We start from the raw sequence: 24,534 nt of genomic DNA on the forward strand, positions 1-24,534 counted from the left end.
CCCTTCCTTCCTTCCTTCCTTCCTTCCTTCCTTCCTTCCTTCCTTCCTTCCTTCCTGTGTGTGTGTGTGTGTGTGTGTGTGTGTAAGCACCCATGTGTCAGGGCAGCAGGAAGTGCTTGTGGACATCAACAGACAACTTATAGGAGTCGGTGCGCTCCTTCTACCGTGAGGGTTCCAGGCCTAGTGGCAAGAGCTTTTACCTGCTGAGTTTCACCTAATAGCCACTTAATTTTTAAAAACTCCTTTGACCTCTTTAAGAAATAGCAGTCACCTAGAGGTAAACCCAGTCATTGTCTATATTTTATAACTGGAGCTACTGACTCTGACCCTACATGATTCACGTTATATCGTCTAGCTTTTTGTAATCGTAAAATTTAAAATTTCAACTAAGCTTCTAAGTAGCTACTGATTTCCCAGGTAAAGCTCTATGTAGGTTTGAGTGAAAAAGAGAATGAGCCTAAGGTACATATATTTGAATGCACTTGTTAGCTGAACTATTTGAAATAGATAAGAAGGTGTGGCAATGTTGGAGGCTGTGTGTCACTGGAAGTGGGATTTGAGGTTTCAAAAGGTGATACTAGTCCTAGTGTTGTTCCAAGCTTCAGGCTTGTAGAATGAGAAATGAGCTTTTAGTTACTCACCTAGCATCATGCCTGCCTGCCCGCCTGCTGCCATTCTCCCTACTGTGATGGCCATGGACTAACCCTCTGGAACCACAAGCCCCAAATCAAACACTTTTATAAGTTCCTGTAGTCATGGTGTTTTGCCACAGTGATTGTAAGTTAACCAAGGACAGCTTTGTCATCATCAGTGGGTGTAGCATTACTCTCCAAGATAAATACAGTGCAGCAAGCATTGACCCTGACTGGATGAAGCTCAAACCTAGCCTAGGTTAATTCCATGTTTTGAATACAGGGATATAAATAAAGATACGATTTGTAAAACACAAGAAAATCAAGAAGAAGGAAGACCAACGTGTGGTATACTTCATTCCTCCTTAGAATAGGGAACAAAATACCCATTGAAGGAGTTACAGAGACAAAGTTTGGAGCTAAGTGGAAAGGATGGACCATCCAGAGACTGTCCCACTGGGGATCTATCCCATAATCAGCCACCAAATGCAGACACTATTGCATATGCCAGCAAGATTTTGCTAAAAGGACCCTGATATAGCTGTCTCCTGTGAGACTATGCCAGTGCCTGGCAAATACAGAAGTGGATGCTCACAGTCATCTATTGGATGGAATACAGGGCCCCCAATGGAGGAGCTAGAGAAAGTACACAAGGAGCTGAAGTAGTCTGCAACCGTATAGGTGGAACAACAATATGAACTAACCAGTACCCCCAGAGCTTGTGTCTTTAGCTGCACATGGAGCAGAAGATGGCCTAGTCTGAAAGACATGACCCTAGGTCTTGCAAACTTTATATAACCCAGTACAGGGGAACGCCAGAGCCAAGAAGTGGGAGTGGGTGGGGAGGGGAGCAGGGCAGGGGGAGGCTATAGGGAACTTTCAGGATAGCATTTGAAATGTAAATAAAGAAAATATCTAGTAAAGTAAGAAAATGTGTTTTTATTGCATGCTTCTCATATAATCATTATCACAGCCTTATTCAAAGAATCCTAGATTATAATTTGAAAGTGTGCATATTGTGCAAAAGATTCTAAAGCTAATGATAGTTACCATATCCTCTGAACACTTTGATACCAGGTGTTCAGCCTAGATTTAAGATTTAAGGAGATAATAAGTTTTCAAATAATAATAAATAAGTTTAAACAACACCGAATTTAATCATAGTGAGTTGTAGTGACAGCATACAATAAAGGCATAATTTTATATATGATGTTAACAGATTAGATTATCAAAACTACAAATATCAGGAAACTATAAATGAACAAGATCAAAGGACTGTCAGAAATCTCAGAATTAGGAATTAGAGAGAAGGATTCCACAGAGTAAGCTGGTAAGCAAGAACAGCTATATTGGCACTCCCCAGGTTTGATTGAGAAATAATGTCTCAAAGAATAAAGTGGAAAATCAGTACAGAATGAGTCATATCCCACATCAATCTCATATCCCACATCCACAGAGAGCAAGTATATGTGTGCTCACACACATGCAAAACTAAGCACATACATGTGTAGATCATACACACAAGCAAGGGAGAAAACAAACATGTTTGTATGAACGAAAGGGAGGCTTTTAATTTAAGCTACTAAACATTCATCTAGGAAATGCAAAAGACAGTATAACTGAATAAAGAGGATAAATATACCATGAGTTCATTCAACAATTATTTAATGAAACATTCCTCTAGGCATTAAAAATCAATGTTCAGAAAATCATTTGGTCTATGCTTTCATTTACATTTTGATGTGGTTCTGGACACTTTGCCTAAGGAATGATGCTGCCTCCAGAAAGCTTAGTCTTTTCACATCCATTAACTTAGTTAAGACAATCCCTACAGAGCACAAAATGTATGCAATTTCTTACTGAGTTGCTTTTGCCTTGGGATTTTAAGTTGATAATTCAGTTAAATTGTCAAATTAATAATTAAGGCTAACCATCATAAATAAACATGTTTATTTCATTTTGTATACTATCATACCATCATAAATAAGCATGTTTATTTAATTTTTTATACTACTATAGTGATTTTGTTCACAAAAATAGTGAATTCCACCAAAAAGTCTGTGGATCTGTACAATATATATATATATATATATATATATATATAGATAGATAGATAGATAGATAGATATATATATATAAAACACTATTATTTAGTCATAAAACTAAAATACAAAGTATAAGGTCATTGAAGACATTTTAATTAATGAAATATGCCAGAAATATGCAGTAAAAGACATGCTGCAGAATCCTACTTCCATGAAATATGAACAGTTGTCAAACAGATCAAAAGTGATACAGAGACTTTTGGGAAGTGCGTATATCAATAGTTGGATAAGTACATATTTACTTTTGTAGGAAGAAAAATGTCTAGTGATAAGTTTCTCAAAGTTGTGCACAGACATACCAACACTAAGTGTAAATGAACCTGAAAAACAGTTCAGATGTTATTTTATGTTACATATATTTTATTGGAAATAAAAATGTTCAAAACGTCATATACCCAGTATGCTAACTAGCTGTGGAAAAAGCTGAGGACAGAAAAGATAATTCGAGAATCATGGGGACATTTGCTCTTCACAGTTCTTTATCTTTCTCTCCCATCCACTTTAAAATCCAGTATTCAGCCATTTTATAAGGATGGAATCCTCCAAATCTATCCCCAGGTATGCGTTTGACAGGAGAAATTGTTTCCATCTTCCAAGAGCAATCTAGAGAAAGATGTATAAGTAAAAGCAAAAGTGGGCTCTTTGAAGCCATGCCCACACCTCAACAACAAAATATTTGTGCAAATAACCCCAATAGATACTGAAAACTGTAAATGCAGAGAGCAGTCAAAGTATTCCTTTGATTCTAGAGAGCAATGTCCTGTTTACAAAACAACCTATGGCGTCAGGACAGGGTTATTCTACCTACCTTGCTTCCGCACATCCTCTACAGCAGCCACCAACTCTTCTTTGAGGTCTTGACTCTCCTTGGCAATCTGTTCACCCTTTTCCAGGAAGTTCTGAGTAGCTTGTTCTACAGATGCTGCCAGCACATGGGCTTTCTTTGACCTCCCTTTCTTTTTTCCAGATGGACCTTTGTTGCTTGTGTTGACAAGTGTTGTCACCTGAAACACAAAAGTAAAACTATAAACCCGTTCTGTAAGACTTTCTAGAGATGTGCTGTTGCCTCATAATTTCTAACTATCCATTCAGGGCGGGAACGGGTGGCAGATACTCTAGAGCTATGATTATAGGCGTTTTTGAGCTGTCCAATCGGAGTGATGGAAGCAAACACAGAATCTCTTCAAGGAACAAGTGGACTTAACTACTAAGCCATAGATACAGTCCTAAATTGTTTCTAAATAATATAACATGAGCATATATCTCAGTTACACATTTCTTTTATATCTCAGTTACACATTCCCACTGTATAGAAAATCACTTAATTTACTAATAAAGCATTTAATATCTCTCTAATAATTTGTTAACTGGTATAGACAACAGATGCTTTATTTACCAGAGAGAAAATATGGAGGGGAAGAGTATTTTCAGATGTTCTATAATATATCAATAACTGTCGCTTTACTTGTCTGCTATTGAACAAGGATATTACCACCATCATGAAAGGTTCAGTTTTGTGGTCAGCTTAAATTTACATGTGTCATGGGGATACCATATAAATACTTTAAGCTATTAAGGAAGTCAATCCAAAGAAAAGTTCTATCCAATGGAATGGTACAGCTCTAAAGTTTACTCCACATTGTAGAGCAGGCAGAACCAATAGTCAATGTGACGATTAGTGTTCAGGTCTTTTTATAGCCATAGGTAACACGAAAGGAAATAAAGCTTTAAATCAGCACGTACTTTAATGGTCAGTATAGTTAGGACAAGAGCTTCAGAAGTGGTCAAGAAAGTGCTGGGAGCTATCTTTTTCGGGTCTCTTTTGGTTAATTAGAGACATAGAGCAATCTTCAGAAGAAAATAGTACTTGCCACAGGGGTGCTTTTCTGAGGTGAGGGAGTGTTTTCTGTAATAGGGACATAATCTACACAGCACATTGGAACTCATGCTGGAAGATCAAGGCTCTAGAACACTCCAACAGTCTCAGATCTCAACCTGGGAACAACCTACACACAACCCTAGTGAGGCACAACAACCACGGGAAAAGCCACACGGCGGGTGCACTCTTCACCAGAGTTAAAGTCTTTTCTCTTTTCATTTAGTTGCAATGCATTCACATCATATTTGTAGTTCAATGAAAATTCGCGATCTATGCAATTATACTTTTCAAATTAGAAAAGAATAGAATGGGGAAGGAAATACTAACTTTAGGTAGTCTGACAGTTTTTATATAAACTTGGAGCTGATGGTAAGGATACCCACATGATTGGATGTCTATATCACAGTTTCATTTTCATCTTTTATAAAGGCAAACAAATGTCAACTCTTCTGCTATCTCAGGGCATTACTATAGTAGGCGTAATTTAGATGATGCTCATAATAGCAAGGCTGTCTTGGTTTTCTTTCAGAAAGCTTTCATAAAATATAACAAAAATACCTTAATGAAGAAGTCCAGGTTCCAAGACATAGTTTCAGGGAAGTCAAGACATCTTGAAATGGAAGAAGCTAGTATATAGTGAATCCATAATCCTGAGCAAAGAGCAATGTAATAATGCTTGTGCGTTAGGGCTCAGCTCTCTTCCTCCACAACTCAGGATCACCTGGTAAGGTTTGGTGCTATCTACACTGAATGGGTCTCCCCTCAACTCAAGATACCCTAATCCTGCACATATGCCCAGAAGACAACATAATTTAAATAATCCACAATTGAGACTATATTCCCTGGAGATTCTAGACTTTATGAGGCATCATAAAGGCAAAATAAATATTTGTTTGTATGGACAAAAGTACAGATGGAACATGATTTGGTAGCTGCTAAGAACATCATGATTATTTCTAAGCAAAACAATTTTATTTCCTTTTCATGAAAGTTCATATTTACTCACTAGTAGATGGGAAGGAAATGAATGAAGAGATAAAATAGAAAGTGATATGTATGCATAAAAGCACACATGTCTTCATCAGTTAATAACAAAAACACATCTACCCACATTTTTAGTTGTTACTTGTTGTGGTTTCCTTTTTTCCCTTTTTCTTTGGAAGGAAAATTAATAAATTAGGTAAACTATATAAAGAAGTGATAGTAGAAAAATAGACACTAAATCATCTCCTTAATTTGAAGATAAGTCCCTATTGTTGAAAGTACTTTACACACACTCTTCAGATATAGGAGTTGGAGAAATCAAGTTGGATCTAACTAGGAAGCTTCTTCACTGACTATCAGAAGCCAGTATACAAGTTGAAAATGAAGAAAAGTAATCAAGAGACCTATACTGCTGCAATCCCAACAAATCACAACAATGACCAAAATGGTAAGAAGTTGCTAAAAGTACAATAGTGGTACTTCTGTCTTGCTGCTCAATAGGTTCATGTTGGCATTATAGACTTAGCCACCTAGTGTGACTGGAGAGGCCATGGACGTAGAGCAGAATTCTACTGCTACATTTCCAAACCAATATAGTCTCTAACTGATTTTTTAATAACCAGAAACAAGTATAACTCATTTTTCATAAAATAAGCTTTGTGCAGCAGCCACAGACCATAAAGGAAAATAACTAGGTAAAATACAGAGTATTATTGACTGTTTAGCATCAGTTGATACCTCTCCAACACAATCCCTATTCCTAAGGCTCAGAGAAATATCACAGAATAACTACTGGAAAGATGGCAAAAGCCAGAAGACCAGAACATCAGCTGTGAGACTGTGTCATTTCTATATGGTAGTTATACTCATAGATTCTTAAAATTATAGCTACATAAACAACATAAAAAATGACAATAGCAATTATCACCCTTATGTGGATGAGGCAAATATCACAAGGCTAAGCCCTAGAGCAAGACCTATAAGCAATTAATGACTTATAAGCTGAGAGAGAATCAGTTTCCCCCAAGTCTAGGACCCTGATTGGTTAATTTGAGCAACAGTAAATCAACTCAGAAATATGTAAAGAAAGTTATATATAAATGTATATACATGTGTGTGTGTGTGTGTGTGTGTGTGTGTGTGTGTGTGTGTATGTGTGTGTGTGTGTGTGTGTGTGTGTGTGTGTGTGTGTGTGTGTGTGTGTTTAAAACTAATGATTAAAGAAAAATCCGGGAGACAGGCCAAGGGCTTGAAATAGTTTTAATATTTTAATATAGTACACATATTTTCAAAAGATTCCCCCAAATGTAAAAAACATTAAAAGAATCTGAATGTCTACAAGAACAAAGAGGAGGTTGATTTTAAATAAATGATTAAAATTATCCTTTAAAAAAAATCTAAGAAAATAGGACTATCGTGTAAGTTATGAAATACGTAACTAATACATGTGATACTCTGAGGGGTCCACAACCTCAAGTCCATATTAACAGATATTTTCAGAACAATATTTCTAATGCTACATGGAGAACATGATAGCATTAATGAAAAACATTAAAGATAACCTGAATAATTGTTTATCTGCCATACTCCTGGGAGGGGTCAAGGTAGCATGGACATCATTTTCCCCAGATTAGACTGTAAGTAGCACATTCTAAATGAGCAGAATACACAAGATCTGAACCAGATTCAAGCCCTCTTCACCTAAGTTGTTTCTATCAGGGGTTGCTGTAACTATAACAATGACACATCCAGGGTCTCAAGTTAGATGGTCAACAGAATATATGAAAAACAAAAGCATGTCAAAAATCTTATAACTGAATCTTATGGACAAAGAAGATAATAAGTGATTTCTCACTTATAACTAGCAAGCAAGCAAACAAACCAAAGAAATACTAATGAACAAGACTTTAGAAATTATTAAAGAAGAAATCCCCTATTATCCCCAAAGACACATTTAGATCCTATCTCTTAAGGTGCTCTCAGATTTTCCACGACTTGCATCCTTACAGGAAGGTAGCTTGCTTCTAGAGGCAGAGCCACAAAGATATATTCTGCTATGAAAGTGGTAAGATGGAGTTGTTGCAGTATTTGTGCCCAGGGCTGTATATCCAGACTGACATGGTCTTGGGTAAGTGATCTTGCAGACAATCAAATGTCCATAAACACCTGTTCACAGTGTACCCAGTGGAGCGTCCATGGTAGGGACTATGCATGTCCTACACCAGTCAGGGATTCTAAAATCAACTCTCTAAATTCTCATCCTGGACATACTGCCCATTCCTCTTTACAAATTCCAAGTGTATTTGCATGTTGTGAGACTAAAAATAGAAAAACGCAGAGCCACAACAAGAGATAGAGTAGCCAACTCTGACTGCTGGTGTACAAGAAATATTCTGGGATTGTTCTTAGGCAGTGTAAGATGAGTTTGTTTGTTTGTTTATTTGTTTTTATAGTTTTAGAGCTTTATTATAGAAAGGCAGGGAGAAAGAGAGAAGGTAGAAAGAGAGAGAGAGAGAGACCGACCATGGCCACTTGGAGAGAGTGGAGGAAAAGAGAGGAGGGCTAGAGAGTAAGAAAGGTGAGGGCTTAAAGAGAAGTTGAGTCTCAAGAGTACATTTAACCTGTAGAACACAATAAGACAAATCTGGCTTTTCTACGTTCTCAAGTACTAACAATTAATTTATGGTATATGGAAAATTTCTATGTTTTATTAGTATTTGTTCATGGCAAACAGAAATGGTTTTATTGTGATTGTGTTTTTGTAAAGCACATTTTAAAATGTGTTTATTGACTTTGTTTGTGCCTCTCTTATCAATGTAAGAATGCCATCACCAAGACCCTGCGCAGTTACAGTGGACCTAAGCAGTTACTGTGGACCCTGAGCAGTTACTGTTGAGATGATCTAATTCTTATCACACAAGGAAATTTCTATATTACTGCTAAAATATTGGTACTTCCCTAAAATAGCTACAAATTTATCTTGCAGCAATTAAATTTGTTATTTATTTTTGTACTGACTTGAAAAATATTAAAAATCTATGTACCATACATGTCAGTCTGTTTCACCCATACTACAGACAACTGCAGAACATCAGACTAAATGTAAAATCTACACCATGGTGGTAACTGTGTTCCTATCCAAACACATGGAAACAAGTTTTTTTCTCTGTTTTCCTTTTTCATTTTTGTGTGTGCAAAAAGCTCTAAAAAATCTAGTAACCACACTGATCTGTAATGTCACCATAACATCACCTCTAGGGAGCATGCATGGTACATTCAGATGAATTCTAATCTGAGGGATTGTGCCATACACAGTTAGTGTTGATCACAGTGTCCTTCTGTGCCCTCAGGCAGCAATGTCTTTTTTCAGCAAAGCAGCAAATGTTTTGAACCAGGAATGTGAAGTGAGTAGGAAAGCATTTGTCTTTTTAAAACCCTTAAGTTGTTTAGTCATGAGTACCCATGACAGGAAACCCATGCTGTCTAGAAAGTCCCTAAAATAATGAGGCAAAGATTCCACCCAATTCATGATTCACTGTTTTGCATTTACTAACTTTAAAGCAAAACAAAACCAGACTGCTCAAAGGAAGAATTGAAAGAAATCTAAAACCAGACTAAGTATAAAATATTTTCCAATCAACTCTAATTAAAGGGCTCAGTTAAGCCAAGCTTGTCTTCTCCCGAAATTCATCACAGGCCTGAGGACATAGCTGTGTCTACAGAGTGCTTACAGAGCAAGCTGTAGGACCCGAGTTTCATCCCCAAATTCCATGCAAAAGCAAGCATCAGTAGCAGAAACACCAGAAAGGAGATAGAGGAGTTATTGGGCCTTGAACCAGTCAGTCTAATGGATTATAGAAGCTTACCAGCTTCCCTAGGACCTGATGTGGTTAATTAACAGACATTAGAGAGTGGGTTGGTTGAGTTCCACTAATTGTATTATAGATGTATCTATTACTATAATCTTCCTAACAATCTTGAGCATAGGTTAGTAAAGATAAAAGTGTTAAAGGTAAAAATGAGACTCAGGTCTTAAGTTTTTCTTGGAGGAGTATAAACCACGATGAGGAAAAATCATGTGGATATTTTCAAATAAGAAGAAAAATTCCAATCTACTATGCATGTGAGAGTTTAATGAGCAACCAGGCACTGTAGCTAATCTTAACTGTATTTGTGTATTATCTGTAGTCTGTAAATATCTTCTTGAAATTTTTAAATCATTCTTATTAAACATCTATGCATGGCATACAAAGTAAATAATGTTATTAGTAAAGAAATGTATAGCTGGTAGATAATTAATTCATCACATTCAATGTATATGCAAATAGATGCAGATACAAAGCATCTGCTTATTTTATAACATGTACTTTATATATACACATGTATGCACATATCTAATATAAAATGCTTTTTATTTTGATCTTTTAGGTTACTATTTCAATATTTATATTTTAACATCGGGTAGATTAGTGCTTTAGGTTTGCTGGTAGAATTTCCATTATTCCACTTGGTCAAGACTGTTCACATATGGTAAGGCAAAACCATTTTTATCATATTTCGATGACCTAGGTATAACTTTATTGTTGTCATGCAGCGTTCCAAAGAGCAGGATGCGTTTTCACTTCTACAGCATAGAGACACCAGACACAAAGCTGAAGGCATCCAAGTTGGCTGCTTTCTCCAGGCAAAGGTCTCATTACTGAATGGAAAAATATGTCAATTACAAAACTTCCAGAAAGTAGGTTTCAATGACTCCTGGTCTCGCTGAGGACTATAGTTCAGTTCTTAGACCCACATGGTTCTTCTTATTGATACACATAAACAGAAATAATTGATTTTTTGTTTGTTTGTTTGGAGAGATGACTGAGCAGGTACGAGTTTACTTTCCTTTCTAGGACCAGACTTGGGTTCACAGCACCTATACAATTACAATTGTATGCAACTCCAGTTCTGGAGAATACAATGCTCTCTTCTGTTCTCTACAGTCACTGTACACAATGCAAGTTTATTATATTTTAGTGTTTTTATCATTATTATGTGTTTTTGAGGTATGATCTCTTGCAGCACAGACTAACACAGTGCCATACATGCACAAAAATACACATATAAAACCAAAATTAAAAAAAAAGTGTGCTCACTTCAGCAGCACATATACTAAAATTGGAACGATACAGAGAAGATTAGCATGGCCCCTGCACAAGGATGACATGCAAATTCGTGAAGCGTTCCATATTTAAAAAAAAAAAATGTTTTAAAAAAATCAGTCAAGAAGCCAATTAATGTCTGTTATCATTTGTATCTTAAGTGTGCCTCAACCATTCATATTTCTCAGGCCTGGTCTCCAGGATGGATTTATAGGGAAATGTTGCAACCACTAAGAGGTAGTACCTAGTGAAATATCATCAGGTTTTTAGGGATGTGTCGTCAGATAGGGCAATACTATTCCTGCACCCTCATTTTCCTTACTATTCCCTTTTCTCTCCTGCACATGACTATGCTCAACCAGACATGACCCAATCCACACAATATAGCACTGGCAGCAACCAATCACAGACAGAAACTGCCAACCTCTGAGTCTCACTGAGGCCTCTTTCTTTAGAAGGTTTTTTTTGGTTTATATGCTCATGATAACAGAAGATTCATGAAATATTTTATAAATGATGACATTGGCAACAGTCTTGTTAAATGAATCTAGAAAGTTAGCCAGCAAGGATCATTTAAAGTTATATGTTCTATGTTTATTATCTTTGTTTTTGTTATTGTTTGTTAGTTTTGAGACACTGTCTAATATAGTACAGGCTGGTCTTAAGCTCTCTGTGTATCTGATAATGGTCTCAAACTCCTGACCCTCCTGCCATCCCCTCACTCTCAGTGAGAGGATTACAGATATATATCAACACAGATGCAAATATCCAAATTAAAAGTAAAAATCCCTTAATAACTTTAAACATTTCGCTCTTTCTTGTGAAATGACTGTGATTTCTTCTAACTACATAAGCTTTATCTGAATAATTGTTTTTACGCTTGAAGAGATAAACTACACATTTGAGTGAGATAGAACAAACTCACTGGACAACCAGTTTTGTTTTGTTTTTCTACTTTATCAGTTTAAGACAAAGAGATTATACTGGCAAACACTACACAATCGCCTAATGCCAGCATATCGTCCTTAGTACCACCAACCATGATGTGTCTCAGTATAAGTCAGACTTGCCACTTACTAGACAATTGACAATGCTGCCAATCATGCATTGGTTATTTCTGATCACTCAAAAGAGGGGGCAGGAAGGCTATAAAGGCTAGAAGAGAAGGAAAGGGCTCTGAAAGGCCATCTTCCTAACAATACAGCTATTATAATCATGAACTTTCAAATACTACAGTTTATGGCACTGAGCCTGCCCCAGAATGAGCCCAGTAACAGCAAGACAAGGATGAAAAAGGAACTCAGGGGGCCTTGCTTCTCAGTGTTGAACTATTTCCTGTGGAGGAGTCATTGTATTTAGCTATGTTCGCACAGATTGCTCTAACTAAACCAAATGGGTCACATAACAAAGGAAATGTCATGAATTTGGCAGAGGACCAGTTAGGGAAGATGGGGTTGGGAGTACGTAGGCATAGAAGGGAGGTAAGAGAGGATGGATGGAGAGAATAAATGGATTACATTATATAGTATATGAAATTATCAAAGAACTACATCAATAAAAAGGAAAATACTATTCATATAAGTAATATTTTAAATAAAACCAAAGTTTTCTGTTAAAAAGACTTTCAAATTATTCTTTTCCTTTGAACTAAAATGACAGTCAACCAAACTCCACAACTAACCGAAAACATGTGTTGGGAAGAAGTTGTAGGATTGCTCGTAAGCATTCTTTCTCTTAGGCCCGCCCTATGGAGCACCAGAGCACTGAACACTAACTTCTATATAGATTAAAGTAAACTCGAAGAATCAGAAAAGAAACAATTTAGCAATGTATCAAACATGTCATCAAAAGATGATGAGAAAGATCAAGGCTCGCAGAGATGACAGCACAAAGGACCAGGTCTAAATCATCACCAAAGCCATGGAGCAATGTGGGTGAAAGACACTCTTTCTTGACCTGTCCACTCTTGTCTAATTTGCAAGCCAGCATTCATGCCTATTACAGTCACCAGGTAGGGGCAACTTCCAAAAGTAGAAAACTCCTGAATTAAAAAACAAAAACAAAAACAAAACAAACCTTGTAGTGATTAGTGAAACAGAATTCATTCTAATTTGCTATATCATGCTCATCTTGAGTTAATATTATAATTCAATATCTTGAGCATATTAAGGAAAATATATGTTGTGCAGGGCAGCAAACATAAATATCATTTTGACATAGGGTTGGAGAAACACCTCTGTGCTTTAAAACACTTGCTGATCTCCCAGAGGACCCTAGTTTGTTTCCTACCATCCACACAGGGTTGATCATAGCTAGTTGTGACTACAGTGTTCGAGGAGATAGCATGCACATCGGGCCTCTGTGCGCAACTGCTGTCATACACATGATTGGAAGCAAGCAAAAGCGTCATCTTCTCAGATGATAGCAATGGACACATTGTCTCACTAAGCCCTGTGCATGTTCTCCTCTCCCTCACATACAAACATGCATGCCCAATTATAGAAAACTTTGCATATAATTTTGTCTCTGTGTCTCTGGACCTTGGATTTACCTCTTTGTTATTTGACTGATATCTTAAATTTATTTTCATAAAATCTTGATAACTAGTATATAAAGAAGTGCTTAACTTTAGGTCACCTTTTAGAGATTCTTATGACTATGGTTTTTATAGTAATAGCTTCTTTAATAATAGTAGAAATTCAAGATAAAAATGAATATGTGCACACACATGTAATCAATTAGTGTTTATTGGCATGGAGGCAATATCACTGTTCTCACATATAGTTTCTAATACTTGCAAGCCATTGGTGGACAGGATGACACAAAACCAAATAAAAACTCACAAAAACCAATACTTCTCTAACAGCACACATAGAAAGTTTCTCACACAAAAAAGGGAGAGATAAATTTTCCAAAATATCAGTCTTTCAGTGATTGGCTATTTTCTCCTCTAGAAGCAATCATACCATATATAATAATTAATAATTACCCTTTGCCCATTTCTCAATGGATCCCAAATACTGAGCAATCTCCAGTTATCCCCAGCCCATTACACTTTTGTGCTGTGCATGAGTGTTTATAGAATAAGTCCTTAAATCAACTAAAATATAATTTCATTTTAGAGGATAGTTACACCACCTGCTCTAAGGCCCAGGGATCTTTATGGACACAGAGTGGAAAGAATTTAACAGTCGGAAGAAGGGGAGCAAGGGTGTGAATGCTGCCTTATGAGCCTTGCACAGACAATGCTGCCATGGGCTCCCAGCAGCTGTGACTATATATACAAGAAATATACAAACGACTGACCCTCGTAACAGCCCACCACAGACCAGGAAAGAGTTCACTGGATCTTAACTACTGGCTACAATGGGTGGAAGGCAGTCATTGTATTCAGGTTTGTATACTCTGAGGCATCCACAAGGCTCCAACATCCACTTCCAAACCCACAGTGAATCAGGTAGGTAATCCTGGCAAAACTTAGTGACTTTCAAACTAGAAATGAATGACAAAAAGGAAACTGTAGAGGAAGGAAGGGCATAACAGTGAGAGGAAGACTAGGAAGATGGGTAGGACAAGAATCAGAATGAAATGTATACATGAATAGAACTGCCATAGAACAAAAACAAAGAATGTCTTTATTATTATTATTATTATTATTATTATTATTATTATTATTATTATTATTAAATCACATTAGAGGCTGGAGGGCTTTTCAAATAATAAAAATTAAATTTTAGTTTATCTGACTTGCAGTTTATCACTTAAAACAATGGTGAGTGTAGGTTTGTTTCATTTGGTGTATTATATAAAATTCTGAAATGAAAATCAATTGTGCTTAAGGCTAGCTAACTGACATATCTGCAGAGTTTTCGCAGAGTATACATGATACATTCCACTTTAAGAGAGTTCCTACTCTGTCAAAGAGATAATTACATAAACTGCTGACATTTTCTCTATTTGATATGTATGTGTACATTATTGTTCTCCCATTAAACTACAAACTGCTGGTGAAATGCCAAGAGCATGAGAAAAGACCAGGTTGACATTTGCTGCAGGTCATTGTCCCAGACAAAATGCCCGCACACCACTTGAGCACGCTGCTTCGGTGTGCAGCCAAGCTCCTTCAGCATCACTTCTCTGTGGCTTCTGGGGAATTGTTGATGGAAGAAGGGCTAGCTGAGCAGGATGTAATTATACCTGTCAAGACTGTTCCTCTTGTCCTTTATTTGGACAATTCGGAAAAAAAGGGAGGCAGCTAATTTTCTAACTAAGGGTATAATTTCTCTTTAAAACTATTAGTGCGTGGAAATTGTACAATGAGTCCTGGGTGATCAGGACTGAAGTATGCATCACTGCTGGATGAAATGACAGGAACTGGAAGCAGGTGGAGCTGCGGAGGAAATGGAAAGGTTTAAAGAATGCTTGTGTGTGTGTGTGTGTGTGTGTGTGTGTGTGTGTGTGTGTGTGTGCTCACGCACGCACATGCTCGTGCCTGTGTTCAAGTGAATGTGTGTGGCTGTGTGCTTGCATGAATATGTGCATGCATGTACGTGTCTTCGTGTATGTCTTTACGTGTGTAACATGTGTGATATATTCAAGTGTATGGGTGGGTATGTCCCTCCTGGTGCTTATTTTTATTTATTTATTTATTTATTTATTTATTTATTTATTTATTTATAAACTTATTTATTCTTGAGACTGTGTTTCTCACAGAACATAGACACATTCATTCAGCTGGACTGGTTGATAATAAACTTTGATGCTCCTCCTGTCTCTACCTCCTGAGATAACAACCATACACCAACAAACTTGGATTGATCTATCAATCTATCTATCTATCTATCTATCTATCTATCTATCTATCTATCTATCGATCTATCTATCTATGTATCATTTATTCATTAACATTTTTACACATATATACATTGTATCTTGATCATATCTACGCCATAGCCTCACTCGGACTTCCTCTGAATAAGAATCCCTCCAACTTTCATGTCCTATTTCATTTTAAATCTCTGAGTTAGTAAGAGTTGCCTGCATGAATACGCACAACCTGATAGCAGCCACACCCACAAACTTAGAGATTACCAGTTAGAGTTTCTGTCCACATCTTGTGTAGGTTTTGTTTAGGTAACCATAAATGTGCATGAGTGCAACAGCCTTGCCTTGTCGGGAAGACATAGCTCATTTCATTCTCTCAGATCTCAGATTCTTCCCAGCTCCTATCTTGTGGTGGTCCCTGAGCCTCACAGAGTGGCTTTCTATAGATGCCTCAGAGCCGAGCACTCAACAGCCAATGTATTCTCAGCACTTTGTCTCGGCACATGCTCATGGAAACAGAAGCTTTTTAGACAAGGTAGAGCAGTGCCAATCAACAGGTATAAGCATACATGTTTAAAAGGTAGTTTAATAGCATGCCTGTTTCACAAAGCAACAGTAGTAGGCATGCCATCCAAGGCCTATATCCTGTCCAGCCATGGTCTCGGACCATGTTTACAGTATGAGGCATGATTTCTCTTCCTTGGACAGGCCTCAAATCCAATCAGAAAAATAGTTGCTTAGCTCCTCAACAGTCTTGCTACTGTTATACCTGTGCGTTTATCTTTGCTGACAGATCAGTGCTGTACATCCATGGGCCATTACTGGGTAAATAAATTACAAGTTTCTCCACCTGTGGCCCACACAGCATCTTTGTGCACTCAGAAACCTAGACAGCATCTATGAGTCTATATTGGTGGAGAATCTCACTCAGGTCCTCAGCGATCTTCCCAGCTTCTGAAGCCTGACACTTCTTAGTGAATGGAAAAGGACTCACTGTTCTGTTTTGAAAGGTAAATGGCACTGAATTCACAGGGAGGCTTTGGATTTTAAATATAACACTTTATCTGAGACACTTTAGCTCTGTAACAAAAGTGACATCAATCATAATAACAAACATATAGTCACTAACCATACAGGGCAGTGTTCTGACATATGAGGTCATGGCCAGGAATATCTGAATGTGAGCTTCAATTAGCCACTCACATGCTGTGTGCTCCTTTGATCAAACATATTCTTGATGCTTCTTCCTTTCCTTTCCTTTCCTTTCCTTTCCTTTCCTTTCCTTTCCTTTCCTTTCCTTTCCTTTCCTTTCCTTTCCTTTCCTTTCCTTTCCTTTCNCTTCCTTTCCTTTCCTTTCCTTTCCTTTCCTTTCCTTTCCTTTCCTTTCCTTTCCTTTCCTTTCCTTTCCTTTCCTTTCCTTTCCTTTCCATTCCTTTCCTTTCCATTCCTTTTTTTCAGCTATAAAATAAAAAGAATCACCCAGAATCTACACGTGCTTCCTTTCTGAAGTGTTAGGACTGACAGTTTCCATGTGTGTCTGGAGATTGGTTATCCGACGATTGCTTCAGTGCCATGTTCTATTATCAGTGGATACAAGGAGGTCCTGGCTTCGTTTGTGGAGACTAAGGACACACACCTTTCTCCGCCTCCCTTGCTGGCTTCTTCACTAATCCATCTGAATTCCTGGCTGCTGCCTCTGTGCCTGAGACCATCAATGTTGTTCCTGCCAGTACTATACCCCCAGGCAAAGATGAAGGCCAGAAAGTATTAGAGGACTCAGATGAGGATATGGAGTTTGGTCTCTGAATAATTCCCTCAAAGTGACCAATACAGCCAGCTTACCTTGAGAAACATGAAAACAAAACCTTTTTTCTCCTAAAAAGATGGGGATAAAAGGTTCACAGTTCACAGATATTTTCTTTATGTTTTTCCATATAGAATTCAAAGAATAGTTCACCAAACTTTTCAAATAAAATACTTTCATTTGGAAGTTATATTTTTAGAAGTGTGCCAGTGATTTCAAGAGTGGGGAGCTTGCTAAGCAAGGAAATCTTAGGCAGGTGTTTAATTGGACTAATTAGATAACATGTAGTCACTTCCGGTTTCCTATGAGCTCTTTGTGGATGCAGAGAAGCAACACAACTGATTGCCTAATTAGACTATTTAAAACGGACTAGTTTTTTATAGCTAAGAAAAATATTTAAACTTACAATTAAAATCCAAAGCATAATATGTGTCCTAAAGTCCTACATTTTCTTCTTGTTCCAATCAATGATTTATACATTAAGCAGTCAATCAATCTACCACCATTTCTACAGTATAGAGAGATATAAATGTATACCTTGTATACCTAAAACTATACTCTCTCTCTCTCTCTCTCTCTCTCTCTCTCTATATATATATATATATATATATATATATATATATATATATATATATATATAATCATATAAAATTCACTAGAAGGTGATCTTGGTGATTTCTTATCTAAGGTAGAGGTACATAGAGTCAAAAACAAAAAGCTGTTTTTAAATGTAAACAACTACAAAAAATTATTTTTGTATTCCTACCAACAACTGGTCAAGTTTTATATGGTCTATGCCATATAAAATTCATACTCTGGTAGAGACCTAAAGTCTGTCTACATATCCTTCTAATGTCCTGAAGACAAGCAGACCCATGATTCTACCACCAAAATTCACTCCGATGCACCAATGGGTTCATGAGGTATATTTATAGAACAATGGGTAAGCGGATTCACTAAAGACTATGGATGACCTTAAAGATATGACAGTAGAAATTCAGAACCAGAATGGATGACATTGACAGTGCCCCTTTCTTTGTTTTTTCTTTTCCTTTTTTTTTTCCTTTTTTTTTTTTTTGATTTTTTTTGGATTCTTTTTTATTAGATATTTTCTTTATTTACATTTCAAATGCTTTCCCAAAAGTTCCCTGTACCCTCCCCCTGCCCTGCTCCCCTACCCAGAGACTACCCCACCCAGGGATCCATCCCATAATCAGCCACCAAACCCAGACACTATTGCATATGCCAGCAAGATTACTTTGCTTTTTCCTGTTCATATACTCGAACCATACCCGAAATTCAGATAGAACTGTATCTAACCGCTTGAGGGAAGTTGCTACATGTAGAATGAGGTCCAATGCCACCACCTTTTGCACCTCCTTCAGGAAAGCAAACATCAATAGTCAAAAAGCCCAGTTGTGATGATCTTTTGCAAGCCACATTGCTCATCTGATAAAGAGGATAAAAGTTTGATTTGGGGGTATAGTTCTGTATGATACTGTGCAACTCAAAATCAGAACAACCTTGTACTCCTATACTGAGGAGGTATAGACCAGTGGGTCCCTTAGCCTATAGCAGATGTGAGAAGTAACTGGGTTTACATGTACTTCCTCAGCAACATCATCCACTTTTTCTAATGGCTTTGACTAGTTCTTCATCAACATACAGATCTCAGGCATCATGGAAGGTCCATGCTAAATCTATGGGTAAAAGATATATATATACATATATATATGTATATATATATATACATATATATATGTATATATATATGTATATATATATTTTTTAATGGAAAAATTATTATTTTTTTTGTCTCACAACTTTTTTTTTTTAACTTTACATTTCATGTGTTATCCCTTTACCTGGTTTTTCCCCCTCCTGGAAACACCCTATCCCATCAATCCCTGCTTCTGTGAGGATGTTCCTCCACCCAACCACTCCCACCTCCCTGCCTTCAATTCCCCTATACTCGGGCATCTATTGAACCTTCATAGGACCAAGGAACTCTCCTCCCATTCACGCCTGACAAGGCTGTCCTCTGCTACATATGCAACTGTGGCCGTGTGTACTCCATGGATGGTGGCTTAGTCCCTGGGAGCTCTGGGGGTGGGAGGGGTCTGGTTGGTTGATATTATTATTCTTCCTATGGGGTTGCAAACCCCTTCAGCTCCTTCAGTCATTTCTCTAACTCCTCCACTAGAGACCCTGCACTCAGTGCAATGGTTGACTGTGAACATCCGACTCCGTCTTTGTAAGGCTCTTACAGGGCCTCTCAGGAGACAGCTCTATCAGGCTCCTTTCAGCAAGCATCTCTTAGCATGCACAATAGTGTCAGATTTGGGTGACTGTTTCTGGGGTGAATCCCCAGCTGGTGCAGTCTCTGCAAGGCCTTTCCTTCAGTTTCTGCTCTGCACTTTGTCTCCATATTTGCTCCCGTGAGTACTTTGTTCCCCTTTCTAAGAAGGACCAAAGCATGCACACTTTGGTCTTCCTTCTTCTTGAGCTTCATGTGGTCTGCAAATTGTATCTTGTGCATTCGTAGCTTTTAGGCAAAAGAGGAAATAAGTCAAAATAGTGAACTGCTAGATAAAAATGAGTGCTGAGCTCACTTTAACTGCTCCAGTAAGAGTTCTAAAAAAACAATAAGCTAAAATGAAGGAGCAAACAGATCTCTTAAGGGATATACACAGTATTAAACCATAACACAAACTTTAGGGTTCTATTTTGTGGCCTTTCCATGAAGATCTACACTCTGGTTAGGTTTCCTAAGACCAAATGGGCAAGGCTTGAAATGGAGACTGGGTTATTCCATATCATCCATGATGGCCCAAGCTAGGTAACTACACTGATATCCTAATGGCTCAGGGCAAGCTGTCCATCAGAAGCAATAGTTAGGCACCTGCTGGAGAATGAGAACAGAAGTATCAGATCTTCTGACCTAGTGAGAAGAAAACACAAACAGGAACAATGCACAGACTCACACCCAAGGTCCCTGAGTTTTAATGCGAACTTCAGCATCAAGTGAACTTTAAGCTGAATTCTAAAAGTCAGATCAGTTTAGTGGTGGGTCAGGACCACTAGAAGATATGTATGAGCATCCACTGTGGCTGGAGAACTTAGTGAGCAAGCACCAGGACTCAGTTTGAGAACAGTAAGCCGAAAACTTGTCTCAAGAATGCTTACGGTTCCTTTTTATGACTGATGGGGAAGGCAGGTATGATTTCAGCCTTGAAGTAGGCCCACAAAACAAGCCTAGACTTTTTGCAAAGCCCCGAGGCATACCCACATACAGCACATAAAGAGCTAGCCGCTCGCTGACAAGTGTAAAGCTGGGAACTCATTTGATAGAGAGTGCTCATGCATGTTAGGATCCCAGTGTCAAAACAAGAAGACAGTAAGATGTTAACATGCTGACACTGTCTCACTGGGTGTTCACTCTCAGTAGGAATACTGACAACAGTAGGAGGAGAGCAACAGTCATACAGGAGGGACTTAATAAACAGAGCAAGGGAAACCATGCCAAGACAAGGGAAAGCCTGTGGAGTCGTTTCAAGAGAGCTCTACATGAAATCCTCTCAGTATTTCAGATCTTGATCTCTCCAAGTTCAGCAGAGACTGGAAAGTTAAAGAGGAATGCAAACCACAGGGAGGAAGATGAATAGTCACCTTACTGCTAATTTCTCCAGCAGATAATATGAATTTATATGCCAAGAAGAGTACAGATTGATAAAGGAGGCTGGAAAGATAGACATTGAGCACATGTTGACCTTTCAGAGGACCCAAGTTCAGAGCCAAACAGTCACATAGTATACCTAACAAACACCACTGAATCCAGCTCCTGGGGATCCCAAGTCCAAGGTGCTCATCTGGTCTATATTGTATTCATCTGCCTATGCCCCAACACAGAAACTGAAGAAAAGGCCATCCAGAGACTGCCCCACCAGGAGATCCATCCTGTATTTAGACATCAAACCCAGGCACTATTATTGTTGATGCCAAGAAGTGCTTGCTGACAGGAGCCTGATATAGCTGTTTGCTGAGAGGCTCTGCCTAAGCCTGACAAACACAGATGCGGATGCTTGCAGCCAACCATTGGACTGAGCCCAGAGACCCCAATGGAAGAGTTAGGGAAAGGACTGAAGGAGGTGAAAGGGTTTGCAACCCCATAGGAAGAACTACAATATCAACCAACCAGACCCCCCTCCCCAGAGCTCCATGGACTAAACCACCAACCAAAGAGTACACATGGAGGGACCCATGGCTCCAGCTGCATATATAGCAGAGGATGGCCTTTTTGGACATCAATGGGAGGAGAGGCTCTTGGTCCTGTGAAATCTTGATGCCCCAGTGTAGGGGAATGCCAGGGCAGGGAGGTGGGATTGGGTGGGTGAGGGAGTACCCTCATAGAAGCAGAGGGAGTAAGAAGGAGGTAGGGGGTTTGTGGAGGCTAAACTGGGAAAGGTGATTAACTAACTAACTAACTAACTAACTAAATAAATAAATAAATAAATAAATAAAATATCTAATGAAATAAATAAGTTAAACATTCATTTTAATAAAACACTAGCCTTCAAATTTTTGTGATACATATAACAAAAGAAGTGATTTTAATAGATAATATTCAGGAATTAAATGTGTATGTATATGTGCATAGATGTCTTACAATGGTTCTTTGCAAACACTTTGTAAATAAGACAAAGCAGACATAACACAGGATCTTAAACTTACCAAAAGAGCAAATTTATCTAGACAAACAATGGATAAGTGACAGGCGGTAAGCATTATAACCTAAGTTTAATGACAGAAATAGTGGCTCCAGCCATAGAATAATATGGTCAATATTATTATTTTATGGGCCAATAAGAGAATAAATGAACAATTTTGCTGCTTAAAATCTCTTATAGAGATAAATCTCTTATATAATAGATAAAATTCTTATTATAAAACACACATGGGGGACACTGTGCTATATGAAATTTCTCCCTTTTGTTTATGTAAAATGTTAAAACAAAGGTGAAAGAGAAGTCTCCTTGCCTTTGCAGTCCATTGCCAGCATTGCTATGCACTAAAAAGGCCACTTAAAATAATGATAGGAACAGGAACTTCTCATGAGCACATTGTTATCAAACTTTAACCATGCAGCAAAGAACACAAAAAATGTAGTTCTAAAATATTTACTTTTAGTAATCTGTGTTTGTGTGTGTGGGGGGGGTGCCCACAGAAGCAATATGGGGACATAGGATGCCCCTGACTCGGAGTTACAGGCAATTTTAAGTGGTGCTACTACTGAACTCCATTATTCTACAGGAGCCACTGAGCCATTTTCCAGCCCCTCCGCAGGATTTTTAAATGGAAAAGATATATTTTTTCTATATAACTGGGAACTATTTTTGATTTTTAGAAATAATTTATCCCCAAGACCGAGGAAAGGCATTGGGAGGTAAAGTGTGAGGACAGGAGTTTGGATCACCAGCTTCAATATAACCCCTAGCTAGGCATGGTGGTCCCCTGCAATCTTAGAACATGTAAGACAGAATTTCTGAAACAAACTAACTAGCTGAAATAGCCCAATTTGAGAATTTTGGATTTACGTGGGAGAGATAAACTCCATCCATAAATTGGAGAGCAATTGGGAAAGTTAACCAATAACAGTTCAGCCCTTCAGATTTCCATGCACACATACACATGCACGCTCCCTAAAACCTATCTTGTGCCTGTTTACACATCCATGCACACCACACAAGCAAACACAGAAGAGAAAACAATAGATAAAAAGAAATACGTCATACCTGCTGGTTCATCTCTAAGTCCCAGTTTGAGTTACATGAGTTTTCTTCATGTAGCAAAGTAACAGACTAATAGTACAACAATTCTAATATAGGGGAAAGTGGAGACCCAGGGGAGCTAAATTTTAAAGAATTTATTAGCCAATTTCATGGATAGTTAAACTATGCATAGTATCAAATTTTATGATAGACTCATTGTAAGTAATATAAAAATATGTTGAACATGATCACTGTAGTCTCTTTCACGTGCTGCCATTAATAAAGGAGATAACTCTACACCAAGAAAGAAAAGCCAGCCCTCAGTAGATGCACATGTTAAGTTCACTGGGAAAGCGGCTGAAGGCAAGTAGCTTGGTTTACCAGCATTTCATTGTGATACCGGAAAAGATTCTAGACTTCTCTGAGTACCCACGAGTTCTCAAAACATTGAGTTAATAATGCCACAGGCAGAGTTGCTTTGTGGATTAAATGAGAGAAAAGGAAAAAGTTTATTACAGAGTGATTCAGGTAGAGTCAATACTTGGACATGGTAGCTATTGAGAGTGTTGTCAGAGCTTCATGCCCACAAGCACATCTTTTAATCCTATGCTCAAACTCTATGGCTATGGAGAAAGATGGGGGCCATTACTTGCCTCTTATGGCATGGAAACCAGAAGCCAAGAGCAATATTGATATCAACCATTTTTTTTTTTTTAGAAAAACAAAAAATAGTAACACAGGAATATTACAAAGGATCCAAACGCCCTTCAATGGGAACTTGGACACTTTTTCCTATTTACTCACCATCTAGGATTGTTTCTCCCATGACAGCAAAGTTGGGAAGTTAGAACAGAAATATATATGAAAAATGTTTCCCAACCTCTGCCATGAAATTGAAATGTTCTAATGAACATTGGTTTACCAGAGAGTTCCTTGTTTCCCTATTTGTGTTATTTGTACATAACACATTTTGCCCTTATTCATAAACACAGAGAAAATGGATGACAGAGGAAAGACTGGACAGTGTGCTACCATAAAAATAAGTAGTAGAAATCCATGCAGTTTCTTCCTATTTATTATTTTACCTCGATTTATTTGAACTTAGGGAGCGGAAAGAAATTAGGATCATCAAAGTCCAATAGCTATCTACCAGATGCATCTCAGAACCCTATTTCTCTGATACCCTTGAGTATATCTGCAACCCAAACAGCAACTGCAGAAAGAGACACAAGGCAGCACTGTTCGGCTAAACACGGTGACTGTCAAGAATAGTCTTCACACCACTTTGTCTTCAGTCCAGTCTCATTGCCCACCAGACAAGGAAGCAATCAATCAATTCATATCCATTGAGAGACTGCCAAGATTGTCTTATTTGAAACCAAGTTGAAACTCAG

The 24,534-nt window shown here is 37.9% G+C and overlaps 1 protein-coding gene and 1 non-coding gene across 3 annotated transcripts in view; one reads left to right on the forward strand and one right to left on the reverse strand.

Annotated features, from left to right (window-relative positions):
• Nucleotides 1–24,534, reverse strand: part of Ctnna2 (catenin alpha 2) — a 1,093,074-nt gene that overhangs the window by 865,201 nt on the left and 203,339 nt on the right. For both annotated transcript variants that reach the window (XM_021190430.1, XM_021190425.1), the window contains exon 4: nt 3,546–3,741. In XM_021190430.1, coding sequence (XP_021046089.1) covers nt 3,546–3,741 — 196 coding nt within the window. The remainder of the gene's footprint in view (nt 1–3,545; nt 3,742–24,534) is intronic.
• On the forward strand, nt 10,731–10,837 carry LOC115063581. The gene has a single exon (XR_003843415.1). It is a non-coding gene; the product is annotated as a U6 spliceosomal RNA (small nuclear RNA).

The sequence above is a fragment of the Mus pahari genome, chromosome 2 (genome assembly GCF_900095145.1).
Source record: "Mus pahari chromosome 2, PAHARI_EIJ_v1.1, whole genome shotgun sequence".
Taxonomy (NCBI): domain Eukaryota; kingdom Metazoa; phylum Chordata; class Mammalia; order Rodentia; family Muridae; genus Mus; species Mus pahari.